The sequence below is a fragment of the Talpa occidentalis genome, unplaced genomic scaffold, assembly GCF_014898055.3.
Source record: "Talpa occidentalis isolate TD23 unplaced genomic scaffold, MPIMG_talOcc4v2.1 talOcc4.12, whole genome shotgun sequence".
Classification (NCBI taxonomy): Eukaryota; Metazoa; Chordata; class Mammalia; order Eulipotyphla; family Talpidae; genus Talpa; species Talpa occidentalis.
In genome coordinates this window covers 92298604-92315391 of record NW_023601212.1, presented here as the reverse complement: position 1 = coordinate 92315391, position 16788 = coordinate 92298604, and the positions used below count along the sequence as shown (strand labels likewise).

The 16788-nt window shown below is 44.4% G+C and overlaps 1 protein-coding gene across 1 annotated transcript in view; it reads left to right on the top strand.

The window, feature by feature from the left end:
• VPS35L (VPS35 endosomal protein sorting factor like) overlaps positions 1-16788 on the top strand; it is a 101608-nt gene that overhangs the window by 35257 nt on the left and 49563 nt on the right. Inside the window, exons 14-21 of the mRNA XM_037507530.2 lie at positions 295-417; positions 8883-8929; positions 9741-9852; positions 10321-10437; positions 12710-12763; positions 14609-14689; positions 15598-15660; positions 15937-16022. Of these exons, the coding sequence (XP_037363427.1) occupies positions 295-417; positions 8883-8929; positions 9741-9852; positions 10321-10437; positions 12710-12763; positions 14609-14689; positions 15598-15660; positions 15937-16022 (683 nt within the window). The remainder of the gene's footprint in view (positions 1-294; positions 418-8882; positions 8930-9740; positions 9853-10320; positions 10438-12709; positions 12764-14608; positions 14690-15597; positions 15661-15936; positions 16023-16788) is intronic.

Genomic DNA, 16788 nt, shown 5'->3' with positions numbered 1-16788 from the left:
TATGCATGTGTTAACAGGAAATGTCTCCAGTTGATCCGCCTTTCTTCTTGGCATCTGCTGGCTCCATTTTTATCAGGTTCCTTCCTTCCACTGCTCACATTCCCCAAACAGCTCAGCATGGCGACATGGGAAACTTTCTCGGCGTGTTTTTTCTAGTGTAAAAAAACCCGAGAAACGAGGCTCCGTCTCTTGGGACCATCCAAATGCTTACACGTCTGCACGGTGCGTGAGTGACATGCTCTTTGTTATGTTACTTCTCCCTCCTCTTCTAAGTGTTTATTTGGTCTCCTGTAGATTCATGGGGATACGGTCCAGAACCAGCTGGTGGTCCAGGGAGTAGAACTTCCATCTTATCTCCCCTTGTACTCGCCTGCCATGGACTGGATCTTCCAATGCATCTCTTACCATGCCCCCGAGGTAACTGCCAGGTGGCTTCAGTGTGATGTTCGCCACTGGGGTGGTGACATTGCACTGTATAGTGTGGGATCTTATCTTAAGGTAATGCCTCTAGCCCAGCGACCTAGCAGCTTCTGCCAGCCAGCCTTTGTAACAGGCTCCATCAAGTTTGGTTCTGTGCACTGCACATTTCCTAGATTGTCTTGTTTAACATCTCCGGGAGGAGTATGTGGAGGCTCAGAGAGGGCAAATACCTGCGTAGGTCACACAGCTAGAAAGTGACAGTGACTGGATATGTGGACTCTCACTCCAGGGCCCGTGGATTTCATTGCATCTTCATTAACCTTCACTTGCCCCTTGTATGCATCGTAATGCTCTCATAAAGTCAGTAGAGCATGTCACGTTTCCCCCATCTTGCAGAAGGAAAAGTGAGACGAAGCTGTGTAATGCTTTTATGAGATTCCTTTTCTTTGTCTGCAATAGAAATGTTGTTAGGAATTAAAGTGAAGTCAGAATCAAAGCAGAAATACTTTTTTTCCCCTTCCCCAAGACTGAGAAGCAGTTTCGGTGGAAACACCTGCTCAAATTGTCATAATAACTTTGATCAGTGAAGCTTCTCTTGTCTTCTTACAGATTGTGGAGGATTTGTTCTATGGGGAAGAGCAAAAGGTGCCTTGCTAAAAAACGAGAGACACAGACCAAAGCAAAACTCAGATACACCTGCCTTCTTCTGAAAAGAAGGACGCAATTTGCCCAAGCAGCCCAGCTTTTAAGACAAATGCATGAACACACACACATATACACACACACACATTTTCATACATCCACGTGTGTAGGTTTGCTCGTGCTAGTGCAAAGTTGGAGTTGACCAGCAGAAGGGGATTGGCTGCATGATGATGTGTGAAGTCAGGGGGGTATTATAGGGCCATTAGAAGGAAGGAACCCAGGAAGGTCTGGATATCCTGACCCAGGGTACCTCAGGATGTTACTGAGGGAAATGAGGAGGTTACACACTTTGCTATGTGTGTATGTCCCAAGTGGTTGTGTGGCCCTGAGTTCAGGTGTGGGTTCTGGAGTCAGGATGTTGCATCTGAATTTCTGTTGCTTGAAGCTGTCAGGATACAGCAGAGGGCAGCGTCCCTAACCCCTGGCAACCTTCCTTCCTCATCTAGGCAACAGGAGCAATAATTCCAGTTTGCCAGCCTATCCCATAGGTCAAACACTGTGACTGTGCAGTGCGTAGCCAAGCACCCCACCCGTTGCTGGGATGTTTTCGGACGTGATTTCATGGTTGCATGAGAGCACTGGGAAGGAGATGTGACAGCATAATTACTAGAGCAACATTGAGATCGTATTATTTAGCCTGTTTTTCTATTTTTTCAGCAAGTGTAACACATTGCTTATTTTTTTATTTTTCCAAATCCTAAAGCAAGAGGAGAAAAATAGGGGCATCTTGTATTTCAGGTACATTTCTTAGCACTAAGCAAATAGATTTTAAATCAGGCTAGTTATAATGGAAGTTTGTTGGGAAGTTTGCTGGCCACTCTCTGTGATCTTCAGCACAATCTCAGCTACGTGGGCTGGCGCAGGCTCCCGGGAAAGGGACTGGGGACTGGGCTGCCCTCCTGCCTCGTCAGCTGAGTGGCTGAAATAGCTGGGCAGGACTGAGCTGCTCGAAAATAAGCACACTTATTTTTTTTAATCCTTATTTTAATGAAAAGCAAAATTGGATTCTAAACAAAAGGTCCATGTCATAAATCATTCTTCTTTTTATTTTAAGCACTAGTAATCTCAAAGGATGGCAGAAGCTGGGAATAGAGCTTTCCTGGGGAGTAAAACTCTAGGAAATCGTTATTGTGCTAGCAGGATTGATTAAAAAAATTTAGGTCACCTGAATAATAATAAACTCTGATTATTCTTAGGGCACTTAAATAAGGAGCTCACAGTATCTTGTTAAAAAAAATCATTTTTAAAATGCAGAAGAATTGATGTTAGTGTGGAAGGGGGTGTTAATGCATGTGATGGTAATGATACCCGAAAGCTCTATGACAGTGGCCGGGGTGGGTCAGTTGTGGCGTTAGAGCTGTGTGTGTCTTGGAGAGCCTCTAAGGTAGGGGATTGACTTGCTTAGTTGTGCCAGCTGGTAAACCACGGGCAGGTGAGCGTGATGGAGAAAGGAGAAAGAGCAGGGAAAGGACAAATGCCTTCAGCTGGGTGCATCTGACATAGGAAATTTCAAGTCAAAATTGAAAGCCAAAATTCCCCCACTGCCCAACTCCCAAATCAGGGACTGATTATTCAGAAGGGCTCTTTGTTTGAAAACAGAATTTAGTTAAAATTATAGTAAGTTAAAAACAGATTTATACCCCTTTTTTCAGGCCCATTCTGCATAGGAAAAAAGCAACCATTTTTGCAAAACCTGCTTGGGGGTGGTGAACAGAAACTCTCTGATAAACTTCTCTTTGTTTTCAGTGGCTTTTTGTTGGGGGTGGCATGCGAGGTAAAGAAGCAAAAAGGCCTGTCTCCAACATCAGCCAGAGTCTGGTCTGGTGTGGGATTCCTTGCGCTCTCTTGCTAAGTGGTACGACACGGGTTGTAGCTGGTGATGGAGACAGTGCCTCGGTGGGGCCTGGGACCGGAGCTATTGCTTGGGCTGCCTGGCCTCTGTGTGCCCCCCGTCTAGCAGCTGTAAAAGAAGACAGGTAATAGACCGTGACCATGCACATCAGTAACTGGCTGAGGGCCGGTGCGTGGCTGGCACCAGATAGATCAGGATGGCTGCCATCGCTATATTTGGTCTTACTCATTAAACCATTCATTAAAGTGGAGGGGTCTGGACTGACTTGAAGGCCAGGAGACAGATCAGGGGAGAGAGGCAATAGAGGAAAGGCCCAGGGGAGAAGCTGCTAGGTAGATACCAACAGAGGTAGGTAAGATGCATTATAAGGAGACAAGGGTTGCTGGAGAAGAGTGAGACATTGGGCTGGGTAGGAGTGGGGGGCAGGACGTGGGGGGCCAGGCTGCAGTGCTAGTTGAACATGCATAATGGAGCAATCACACAACGCTTGAAGATTTTCGATCAGGGAAATGGTTTGAAAAAGGCAGTGCTTGAAAATCCAATTGACAGAGCATAGCAGATGGATTAGCGAGAGGCAGACCAGTTGGTAGCTGTGGAAAAACAAGAGACAGAATGGATAGGAGAGGATTTTGTAATCAGAAAACATTTATTAATAAAAATGCATATTCATTAGTATGGTGAAGAACAGATTTGGACTTTTAGTAGTTAACTGTATGTAGTGTGTACACATGTTGCTAAGGTGGGCAGGTTAAAAGGAGAAAAATAACCCCCTAAACTCCTGCCATCTGTAACTGGCCAGTGTGACTTTTGGTACGTTTTCTTTTAATATGATGTATTAGCCAGAAATTAACATTAGTGTAATACAATTAGGCTATTTCACAGTGCTCTTTCTTAAAGGGGAAACACTTGTCTGTGGCATTTCATTAAAATATGGATTTGTACAGCCATTGTTATGTTTGGTTTACTCATTTTTTAAATATATTTATTTAACTGTGGTTTTTCAAGGTTATCTCCAGGTTAGGATTATCTACCTACTTCAGAAGTGTAGGAAAAAGAGGAAGGAGCTGTGTTTTCTAAACCAAGGTTATACTTCTGCTTTTACCAAAGAGCACCATACCAAACAAACTTCCAATCAGTGTTTATGAATATTGTCATAATTTACACATATTACAAATGTCCCATTGAAATGAGAATTACATGAGTGCATATCGGATTTCCCTTGTTATTTTTCTAAATGAAGCAGAAATGTAAAGGACAGGCAAAGTCATAAACTAATCTTAGACACTAATACCACTTACCCTCAGTCCAAAGTTAATATGCTCAAATCTCAAAGAAATATTTCAGTATTTCAAATATTCAATAAAAAGAAATTTTTTACCTCAGGCATTAGAAGAAGAAATTTTTAATTTCTCAACATTATTTCTATTTCACTGGGGAGTTTTCCTAATTTGAAAGACTGAAAATAATACACCTGTTTGCCTAAGGGGGCCTTATCAGGGCCAAGGCAAGTCTTTGGTAAGCAACATTAACCTCATCGTATTTTAGGCTGTTTAAAGTGCAATTTATAGTGTGACTATTGGAGCAACAGTCCCATGAGTCAGTTTGTCATGTCTAAGTCCCACCTCAAGTGTAGCAATTGCAGGAAAGATCTAGAAAGACTTCAGGAGTTGAAAGACTAAAACTGCTGGCTTCAGAGTTTATGCTACTGTAGCTCCATGGCTTGCCTCTTTTTAGTTGTGTGACCTGAGCAAGTTGGAAGCCTCAGGTGCTTCATCTGTAAAATGGGAATGATAGTGACAGCCAGCCTAGGGAGCTCTGAGAGGGGATTAAGATAGCCCATGTAAAGGAACCGACAGAGGTTGGCACAGAAGGAGCCTCAGGAAGGTAATTGGGTCTCAAAAGCTTAGCAGCATCTTTGACACCCCCTGACCCCCAGAGACCCACCCTGCCTTCCAAACCGGTTTCTTCCTGGAATGGCTCAGGGTCACCGAACTTTCTTAACAGGTATTGATTACAGTGTTTTTTAATTTTCTTTAATATTTATTTATTTATTTATACAAGCACTGGGTATAGTCAGAAGCACGGGAGGGTGAGAGAATTCACCAGAGCCAGAGCGGGGAGTAGAACAGGCAGACTGACGAAGTACACTGCTGAGGGGAGCAGCGGGTGGCAGGAGAGGTCTGCGCGCCATGTGGGACCCTTGCCGGTGGCTGGGGATCGAACCGGCGCTGCAGAGGCTGCGGGCAGCCTCACAGCCCAGCGCTCAACCACTGTGCCACCAGGGGAGGCCCTGATTACAGTGTTCAGCAAGGGAGAGCACCATAAAATCATACAGGGGAAGAGGCTCAAAACCAAATTACAGAGTAAGAGTGAAAACAGAGACAGAGATATAAAAAAGGGGATGTAACAAAATTCCAACACTGGCCATTGGTGGATGGCAGGATTTTAGGGGACTGTTTGTCTCCTTTTAACTTTTCATTTTCAAATTCTCTCCAGTGAATTGCATTTTTTTAATTAATGACTTTCTTCTTGAAGTCACACTGCATTATAACATTATGTAAGTTTCAGATGTTCCCCTTGGGGGAAGCTGGGTGATGGGTACCAGGACATCTATTTATGTACTTTCTTAGGAGTCTATAATTGGCTCAAGATAAAACATTTTTAAAACTTCATCACTTCGGGGTAGTTTGAACAATAATGTTCATAATAACGGTAATGCTGTGTCCAGCCTGTAGGTTCCAGCCTGTAGGTTCTTCTGCAGTGAAAAGAATGAGGTGGATGTGTGTGTGCTGGCTTGGGGGGAGGGGGGGCCCCTGCTAGATTTCTTAAATAAAAAAAGGCAAGCCTGTGCGAATCACACTGTCCATTTTTGTAACACTGTCAAATAAGATCTGTGACAGAATCTGTCTATTCACAAGGCACAAAGGTCTAAAAAGATAAACATGAGTATATTGGCCCTGGGGAGCCCTTGTAGGAAGCTGGAGTTAGGAAGGAGGATAGTGACACTTTTAATGCACAGAAGTGTTGTCTATAAACGTTTCTTATAATTTTTACTAAAAAATTATATAAATAAGTGAAATGTTGGGGTCCTACGAATCTTCAAGTTCCGACTTGTGTCTGCAAACTTGCTGAGCTGCAAGTTTTCAGTGGTCTCTCTTGGCCAACAGGCTTGTTTCGATCTCAACCTGGTGTGAACTGTTGTTGTTCTTGTTCTTGCCAAAAATAATCAATCCTGTCACTTCTCAGGGAAAAAAAAATTAATAGCCTCTAACGGTCCTGCCTGGGATCCGTAACATTTGGCTCCCGAGACATGCATGGGTATTCCTACAGTTCTAATTGCAAGAAGGCCTTTTTAAAAAAGTCATATCCTTGGATGCCTTTTTAATGCATTCATCTCTTGTGAAAAAGAGAACTTTAAGAGAACATTTGTCTTAATGACCAGAATGTTTTGTCCATATGTTGCCATTTGCCCTAGTTCCTCTCTGCAGGAGTGGCGGGCTGAGAGGTTTCCCTTGGGTGCGTGTGCATCCGGCCTGTGTACGAGAAAGACTGAGCACATCAGGGCAGGGTTTCTGTCTGATGTCTTCCACCATGTTCCCCATGCCCAGAACAGTGGCTGGCACACCCAAGCTGCTCCATGGGTAGGTGCTGGATGGTGTGTGTTGGGGGCAAATGGCCTTTCTTAGCCTTTCCCACAAATCGCTTTGATATTGGTCTTCAAGAATGACTTCAAATATAAACTCCTCAGGTCTGGGTTGGGGAAGCCATTTGTGACATCATCAATTTTACTACCAGCTGGGATGCTTCTGATGGCCAGGAACAAACACCTAACCAACTCCCAAAACTAATTAGTGTGTTCTGTCTCTGGCATGTGTGGGGGTCCAGGCAGACAGGTTTGTCCATCTGTCTCTGCTGTGCTGGCCCCAGATAGCAGCATCACTTCCAGAAGTGACAGCATCCAGGGGCAGAAGTATGGGGTCTTCATCTTCAGGTCCTTGGGTTCCTGGTTAAGAACAGGAAACCTTTCGTCAAAGCTCCCATCTCAGCTGCTAGAGATGCACCATATCCCCACATCTAACCCACCACTCACCCCACAGGAAGGATGATGAGCTTGGACCTATATTAGTTTGCTCAGCCTCCATTAGCCTGAGTCTGTTTGGACTGCTGGAACAAAAGACCACAAACTGGGTGACTTCTGAACAATAGATAATGAATTTTCACTTTCTGGGCACATCTGGCATCTGGTAAGGGCCCACATCCTGGCTTGTAGATGATCTACAAGCTTTTATATGGCAGCAGGGACAAGGGAGCTTTCTTGGACCATTTTTATAAGGGCACTAATCCCCTTCCCCAGGGCTCCACCCTCAGGCTCTCATCACTTCCCAAAGGCACCACCTCCTGCTACCATCACTTTGGGAGTTCGGTTTCAACATGGGAATTTTGTGTGGCATTCAAACTTTAGACCATATTAGAGGGATGGACTTCACATTCTCATACAAAGTACCATGGTCTTGGGGCTTACCCAACAAAGATGTATTTTTTCACTGAAGGCTGGAAATCCAAGATCAAGGTGTCAGCAGAGTTGGTTTCTGTTGGGCCTTTTCTTTGGCTTGAGGACCAGTGACTTCTCGCTGTGTCCCCACGTGGTCTTTCCTGTGTGCACCTGGTGTGTGTGTGTGTGTGTGCATACCGGTGCTGTTGGATGAGAGCCTCACCTTATCACCTCACTTCCCTTAAAGTCCTGTCTCCATACTTAGTCACGTTGAGGGTTACAGCTTCAGTATATGAATTTTAGGGGGACCTGATTCAGTCTGTAACAGGATACCACCTGATATAGTGGGGAAGAGACAAAAATCTGAATCAAGTCAGGGTTCTGGGGCTGAGGGCCCTGATAATAGTTCCACAGCCAGCGGTCACCTTAATTATTCAGGCCATTCCCCGGATCCAGAGGGCCACAACAGAAGGGTGTACTTATGTTAAAGAGGATTCCTTTATTTTTGGCCTCAGGACCCACTTGGATACCAGTCTCCTTTCCCCTCTGCCCTCTCATTGGAAGTAGCTTGACCTTTCTGACCTCTGTAAAGCAGGGATCATTTCCCAGGGTGTCCCAGGCTGTTGTGAAGAGTCAGTGAGGAAGCTGTATAGCCTAACTTGGGGCATGGGGAGCACTTGGGGTCCAGGCTGCTCTTGGTGGCCTTTAGTATTCGGGTTGACTTTGTGCTGTGCAGAACCTTCTCCAGACCGCTGCCTGAAGGATACTTCTTTCATTGATTTTTTTTAAACAGGAGCTCTTTTCAAGATAATTGTTTTAAGACAGTTCTAAAGCCATTAACAGTATTCCAGGAGTGAAATGCTTACTTCCTTTTGGGGGAGAAAATGTGCTTTAAAATAAAAGGAGAGGAAATGTGGTGAAGAGCATAGCCTTTGATACCAGACTCCCTGTCACACCTGGCACAATGCAGCCAGCTGTGTCACCTTGTCACAGCACGCCATTGTCCTGGGACTTGTGTTCTCCTCTGGAATGGGAGGAGAGAGGCTGCCTCTGGTGGCCGTGAGACCATAGTGACCGTGGTACACCAGGGCCCACCTGCTAGTGGTGCTGCCTGGATCATCTGCTGAAGGGTGAGGAAACCAGGTCTCACAGGCTGGGGGACTGGCCCAGGGTTTCAGTGTTGTGGTTGGTGAGAATGGATTTGAACCCAGAGCCCCATCCAATATACTAAGTGCCTTGAAAGTGAGTTTTTCCCTCCCCCAGTCTCCCCTCCCATGCCAGGCACTGAGAGTTGTGTAAATGGGTGTGGCTACATTTATTTTAAAGTGTTATTTGAGAAATTTCTTTGTTGCTTTAGAAATGTTGCTTTAGGTTCTCCAACCTGATGGTTTTTATTATACTTTTCAACTTGATTAGGCCCTGCTAACTGAGATGATGGAGAGATGCAAGAAACTAGGAAACAAGTAAGTATTTTTCAAGTTCATCAAACAGGAGTCTGGAGATGGAGTTGGCTGCTTTGTTTCCGCTGGGCGAGCTGAGTGGGCGAGTGGAGTGGGCAAGCGGAGTGGGCGAGCGGAGTGGGCGAGCGGGCCAGCAGGCCAACAGGAAGGCGGGAGGGTGTGGCTTCAGACCTTGGTTCCACTCTTACTTAGCTTTGGGATGTTGGGTCACTAATCTGACCTCTGTGTGCCTCAGTCTTCTCTTCTATAAAATGGATACAGAAATAGTCCCCTCTCCTATGGGGCGGTGATAAGTTATAGGACCAGGATGAGCCTGATCTTCCTGACTCCCAGACACATGAGCTTATCCATTGCTCTCCTTCCCATGGTAGAGGGGTGAGCAGCCTCGGCTGGGGTTTGTTGTGCCCCAGTATTGTTATGTTCCATACCTTAGAATGGTGCTTTTTGTAATTCATGTGGATGTATATCTGTGACTTGGATCAATATCATTGCTTGATGTTTCATTTCATCAGTGCACCAGCCTTTTGAAGGCCTGCTCTACCTCTTTTTAAGTGGATTTGATCACTTGCTTATTTACGTGTCATCCATCCATCCATCCATCCATCCATCTGCTCATCCAGTCAGTTCAACATTTATTAAGTTCTAGATATGCACAAAATATTAGTGTCTAGAGGTTGTCTGTTTAAAAAAATTTTCCCCAGCTTTACCATTAAAGGGCTGTCAGTCATCCTTCCTGGCAACTCGCATCCTAAAATAAAGCAACTCTAAAATAAAGCAGGGGAGGCCCTGCTGATGTGGTGTGTGTATCTTGTAGTGCGTTGCTGTTGAACTCCGTGATGTCAGCTTTCCAGGCCGAGTTCATTGCCGCAAGGTCCATGGGTTTCATCGCCATGATTAAGGAGTGTGATGAGTCCGGTTTCCCTAAGGTAGGCTCTGGCCATAAAGCTGAGGGGGAGCAAACAGGCAGCATTTCTGCTGGTCACTCTCAAGGGACAGAGTCCAGTGCTGGGGTTGCTTGGGACAGCAGAGAACGAGCAAAGGCCCTGTCTCTGCAGAACTCAGTGGACGATGGGTTGGCGATGGGCACTGTCAGACACGGACAAGGCCATGAGTGCTCACTGGGCAGTGTCTGGGAAAGACTTTGCTCTTACGTCTTGACAAATGTGTCTGCACTCATTATGGAAAGCTGTGGCTCACAAATTAGGCCAATACACAAAACAGCTGGGTCTTGAGTGTCTCAGTCTGGCCAGCATAAGTCTGTGGTAGAACTTTAGAAAGAGGCGGTTGGGAATTCAACCCTGACTGAGGTGAACTAAATGTTGTGATGTTTTTCTTTAAGCCTCATATTACTCTGTCAAGTCTCCAGTGTGATAACTGGTTGATGTCTCCTTTAGCATCTTCTTTTTCGCTCACTGGGGTTGAAGTTGGCCTTGGCTGACCCTCCCGAGGGGGACCGACTTCAGATTCTCAATGAAGCTTGGAAAGTTATCACGAAATTGAAGAACCCACAGGTCGGTGACATTTGGACCTTAGATCAACTGTCTTTTGTACAAGCTTTCCTGGATGTTCTTTCTTTATTTTTTTTTAAAAAGATTTATTTATTTGTTGATTGATTGATTTATTGATTTATACATACATACATACAAGCACTGGGTACAGTCAGAAGCGCGGGAGGGTGAGAGAATTCACCAGAGCCAGAGCAGGGAGCAGAGCAGGCAGAAGGACAGAAGTACACTGCTGAGGGGAGCAGCAGGCGGCAGGAGAGGTCTGCACGCCATGTGGGACCCTCCGGTGGCCGGGTGCGGGCAGCTTGGCAACCCAGCGCTCAACCGCTGCGCCCCCGGGGAGGCCCCTGTATGTTCTTTCTTTAAAAAAAAATCTCTCGGGCCTCCCTGGTGGCGCAGCGGTTGAGCGCTGGGTTGCCAAGCTGCCCGCAGCCTCTGCAGCGCTGGTTTGATCCCTGGCTGCTCCCCGGCCACCGGAGGAGGGTCCCACATGGCGCGCAGACCTCTCCTGCCGCCCGCTGCTCCCCTCAGCAGTGTACTTCGGTCCTTCTGCCTGCTCTGCTCTCCACTCTGGCTCTGGTGAATTCTCTCACCCTCCTGTGCTTCTGACTGTACCCAGTGCTTGTATAAATAAATAAATAAATCTTTAAAAAAAAAAAATCTCTCAACCAATCATACCTTTTTTTTTGAAGAGTTCTACTTTTTAAAATTCTATATTAACTTATAATGAAGAACCGATTAAATGTGCATTTTAAAATGTTCATACTGAAATATGTCTTATCTTGAGGCCATGACAAGTATTTGAAACTTTAAAAGGTGTCTTAGTTCAGGTGGCTGTAACAATACACACATTGGGTGGCTTTTAAACAACAGATGTTTATTAGTTGCAGTTCTGGAGTCTGGAGGTCCAATATCAGGGAACCAGCATGGTCAAATTCTGACGAGGGCCCCCTTCTGTGTTGCGGACTGCCAACTTCTGCCATGGAGGGAAGAACAAGAGAGCTGAATGGTGTCCCTTTTCTAAGGGCGCTAATCTCATTCATGAGGCCTTCATCCTTATGACCTAATCACCTCCCAGAGGCCCCACCCCCTAATACCATCATGTTGGGAACTGGGATTTCAGCTTATGTATTTTGGGGGGACACAAACATTCCATGCTAACACAGCAAATATCTGAATATGGATAAGTAGCATTCGATACAATCATTTATTATCAAGAAGGGGCTATTAAAATGCGATCAATGATAAACCCTTGCTAGTCACCACATTTTTTAATAATACCTTTAGGACAATGGTACACTTTAGAAAAAAACTAGAAAACTTATTTACAGAATTATGCACCTAGCTTACATTTAGCAAATTCCCCACTCAACTTCAGCTGTTGAAATTCTCTACTTAATTAACGCAGATTGGCTAACTGAAACAGCTTGTTTAGGCTATTTAACGCAAAAGCCTGGGGCTGTGAGGTCCAGTACAGCAGTGGTTAAAAGCAACCTTGCATCAAAAGCCTATGTAAACAGTCTTTTCCAGTCGTTAACTTCACACTCACTTTCCTCAGTTTACCTTCTTAGCATTCCAGTTTGCCCTAAGAATGTTCCTGGCTTTTCTTGTGTGAATGAAATTACTGTTTTCTTCCCTTCCTATCTTTCTTTTCCAGTGTCAGAACAGAAGAGGCATACTTGCAGACTCCATTTTCCCTGGCCAGTTTTTCCTCAGCCCTAAGTCACTATCAATTCCACACCATCTCTTTGTTTTTCCTGGACTTGAATCAGACATACAATTTCTCATCTAAAACCTTTGTGCTTGCTAACTTTTTCACAGCACATATACTTCACTTCTCTGTAGGACAAAGTTGTTTTTTTTTTTTTTAGGACAGGAAGCTGGTTGGTTTTTTTTTTTTCCAGAACATGCGAATGTTACATTTTAGGCAAAGCTGGAGCTTCTGCCAGCTCTATGTCAACTTCTCTGCTGAGGTGGAGTGAGGCTTCCCCAGCGTCCTGTCCACGGTCCAGGCATGGCAGAGATGCCCAGATTTCTGTCTCCACCCGTGTAGCAATTCTGGAATTAAAGTAATTCATTGAAGCCACTTAGTGTCTTTATAACTCACCCTCAGCATTAGATATATCAGTGGGCCAGATTTTTGTGTAGATGAACCACTCTTGAAATTCCTATCGCTCTTCAGTGTCAGAACTCTTGAAAGGATTGGCAACTGTTCAGCTTTTGCCCTGAGATCAACCCTGTGTCTTATTGTAAAGGTATTTTTACCTTTTCTTTGTAGGAGTATGTTAATTGTGCTGAAGTGTGGGTAGAATACACCTGCAGGCATTTCACGGTACGTATGACTAGAATCGTTTTTGAAAAGAATATATATACATTTTCCTGTGTTTATGAGAGTGAACAGGGCTAGCTTCAGCTTGTAGGCATTTTACAATGGGAATTGACCTTGAGTTAAAAAAATAGCTTCCTTTATGATACGGCATGATGGAGCATTAATATGTGCACTATAGATAACAGTTCATATTTAACTTGGGAAATGCTGCATCATACAGAGTGGAGAAGATTTTTTTACCATAGTATGTTTCGATGCTCACATGCTGAAGTCCATTTAGCTGATGGACTTTACCATGTAACTTTCCATAGGCATTTGGAAGCAGACTTTCCCAAACATATTTGACCTGCATGTAATTTTTTTCCAAGCAAACAAAGACACTGACCCAGACTGGAACCCAACTTGGGAAAGACCAGGCTTGTCAAAGAGCAGAGACTTTATTTCTAGAGATTCGATGGGCTGTGGGTTCGTGGAATCTCGTTGTCTCTCTGGGAGCAGCCACTGAAGCTCATTGCATCTCACGGTTTGTAAGAGGTTGCCCAGTGGTGAGGTTTGCAGTTATTATCATTTCTTCTTTATTGTTAGCTGTGATACCTGCATAAAGGGAAACTCCTCTTGTCAGGTACTTGGTTACCCCGAAGTACAGTTTGTATAGAAAGCGTAGTACTAATGTTCATCTTGTCCCTGTTATTTACTAGTTCTTACACTAAGGATTTGATTCCCCAGCATCCCCAAAGGTGATCCGTGAATAGTACTGACTGTTTGTGTCTTTAGAGACTCATGGGTTCAGATACCTCTGATGTGTTTTAACCCACTGATGCTCAGTGCCTAGCGTCCCGCATATGTTTTTCAGGTTGGCTTCCGAGCCTCCTAAGGGTCTTTGATGCTTTCCTTGCTGCCTGCTGTCAAGTGTTCCAGCCACTTTACCTATTTCTTCCCCAGATTCAGAATCAGCTATTTCTGCAAGGAGCATTGACTCTTTTAGTGCTACTGACAGACTTAAAAAACAAAAAAAAAACATGTCACCCTAGTTAAGTCATTTAACTTCTCTGAGCCTCTGTCCCCTCATCTGTACAATGTGGATAATGATGCCCATGCTGGGGAGTCTTGCGAGCATAGGCGAGAGCCTACACCTCATGGCGGCTGTGTAGTGGACAGGTGCTGTGTGCTGGGAGGCTTCGCTGTGCCCGGCATGTAGACTTTTTCCTTAGAAGGCCAGATAGTAAGTATCTGTGATTTTGTTGGTCTGTGTGATCTCTGGCACAAGCGTCCAGCAATGCCGTGGTGGTTGGAAACAGCCAGAGACAATGCGTGAGTGAGTACAGCTGTGTTCCAGTGCACTTTATGCACACTGAAATGTGAGTCGCATACAGTTTTTGCTATCATGAGATGCTATTCTTTTTAACTTGAGTGTGAATCATTCTCAAAGTCACAGGCCATATAAAGCAGGCACTGGGCTGGACTTGGGCTGTGGCTGGCAGCCTGAGAACACAAATGACAAGGTGGAACAGGCTCTGGGTTGCCCCGCTTGTCGGGGGGCAACTCTGCTCTGCCAGGAAGCCTCGATGCCTCACTGTTCTCCCTGGTGAGGGGCCTGCGGCATGGCCTACTTTACCAGCACTCAGGGAAAGCAGGGGCAAGCTAACACCTGGGAACCTTCTCGAACTGTGTCTTAGTCTGGTCTTTGTGTGGACACAACCGTCATAGACCATCTTTAACGCTAGGATACAGGTGTGATTTCTCCCTGGAAGGTGTGTGATGTCTCCTAAAAATGTTAGTCCTTTGTGCCAGAAAAAAGTGTCTGCCGTGCAGTGTGTGATACAGGTGTGACTTACTTTCCCCACGTAGAAGCGAGAGGTGAATACGGTGTTGGCAGATGTCATCAAGCACATGACTCCAGATCGCGCCTTTGAAGACTCCTACCCGCAGGTAATAGGTTTGTTTCTCTCACTTCTGCACTTTGGGGCATTTTACCTGGCGGATTAAATGGGCGCATTGCACGGGTCAGGCTGTGAGGTTGGTTGATCCCGGGCTTGAATCCACGCTCCGCCATGTCTCAGCTGTGTGCTCTTTAGTCAGTCACTTAATCTTTGCTGGGCCTCAGTTTTCTCACCTGTGAAATGGGACTGAGAGGGGCATCCCTCCCCCACCACCACCCCTTGCCACAGTGGTTGTGAGGCTGCGTGAGATGTGACTTACATCAGTAAGCAGGTGCTTATGTTTTTTCAGTTTCTTTGGAAATAAAACTTAATGGATAGTGGAAAGAATAGCACAGAGAATGCCCATTATTCTTTACCCCGATTTACCGGTTGTTAACGTTTGCCTTGTTCACTCCCTCATGACCATTGTGTGTCACCCCCTCCCCCCTACACACCCACAGTTTATGAATGAAGTTTTTTTATTAGAGCCCGGCAACGCCCATTCGTTTCCATGTTGCCTATGGCTGCTTTCAAGCCATTGTGGCAGAGCTAAGTCACCGTGATGACTGCTGCATAGAAGAGGTTCCCCCGCTAAATATTCATTCATGTGCATAAATGTGTTAACGGGCAGGTACTACTCGACACGTTTTCCAGAAATCGTTCTAGTTAATCCTCATGATGAGCAGAAGCTGCTCTGCTTCCATGTGACATGTGAGGCTGAGAAGGTGCTTTCCCCCAAGACTAGAGTGAGGGGGGCAAACTCAGACTGAGACCAGCTTCGCCTAACCCATTGTTCCCTGTTCTGTGAGCATCCAGGTTTTCTTGACTGTAATTACAATTGCAAATTATGAAAGAATTTCCTTTTTAAAAATATCCAAGTTTTACTGAATAAGATGTGTGTGTTGTTTTGTTTTGCAGCTTCAGTCCATAATTAAGAAAGTGGTTGCCCACTTTCATGACTTCTCGGTGCTTTTCTCAGTGGTAAGTAACATGTCTTAATTATTTTGGAAATTTGTATCTGAGTCACAGATTCCCTTAATGTCTCGGTAATTTTTCATGGTGCCCCAGGCCAAAATAAATACTTTAACAGCTTCTTTTATAAAGTAGTTTAGGTTTAAACAACTTAAGTATTTATGTCATTACGAGTTAAACAGCATTTGGAAAAATAACTCACGTAGACTGGAAGAAAAACACTATCTTTACTATTCCTTCCAGTAACTTCTGTAAATTGCATGTAGAGTGCTTTTTTATTTTTAGGAAAAATTTCTGCCATTTCTGGACATGTTCCAAAAAGAGAGTGTGCGGGTGGAGGTTTGCAAATGCATCATGGAAGTTTTCATCAAGTAAGTGTAACACATTAACAGAAAACTTTGATTTCTACCACCCTTGTGAATGAAACCTGTTGATAGGAAATCCGTTTATGTGCTTTGGCTTAGTGGCATGTATGCCGTTCATCCCTAAAATAACATTGAAAGGAAAACCACATTAAAAGGAGCAGTTACAATAAAGGTTTGTAATTAGCATTTAAAATGACAGAGTAAGGAAAGCAGCATGGACCTTATGGACCTTCACACCTGTATTTTTATTGCAAGGTGTTTTTGGAAGGAGTTGCTCTAATGATAAACTACTACTACTAACAATTTAAAAGATAAAAATAAAATCATACTTAATCAAGGTACCAGAGTCAGAAAGGTTTTCTTTTTTTTTCTTCTTTTTTTAAAAAATATTTTATTTATTTATACAAGAGCTGGGGTGCAGGCCAGAGGCACGGGAGGATGAGAGGATTCACCAGAGACAGAGCAGGGAGCAGAATAGGTGAAGGACCGAAACACACTGCTGAGGGAAGCAGTGGGCGAGACAGGAGAGGTCATCGTTAATATTTAGATTGTGACCACCAGTTTTCAGATCTATTTTCTTCCATTTTATTGGTCAAATCTGTGTTTCTCTAAACTGTCCACTGGAGGTAGTGAATAAAATAATTTCAGGTGGAACAGGGAGGATTGATTTTTTATTTTAAAAGCTGTACATTTATTTTCAAGTAAGCTAGATAATGTGTAATGAATTTAATTGGTGATATCATATATTTTAGGACAAGGTTAAATTAAAAGT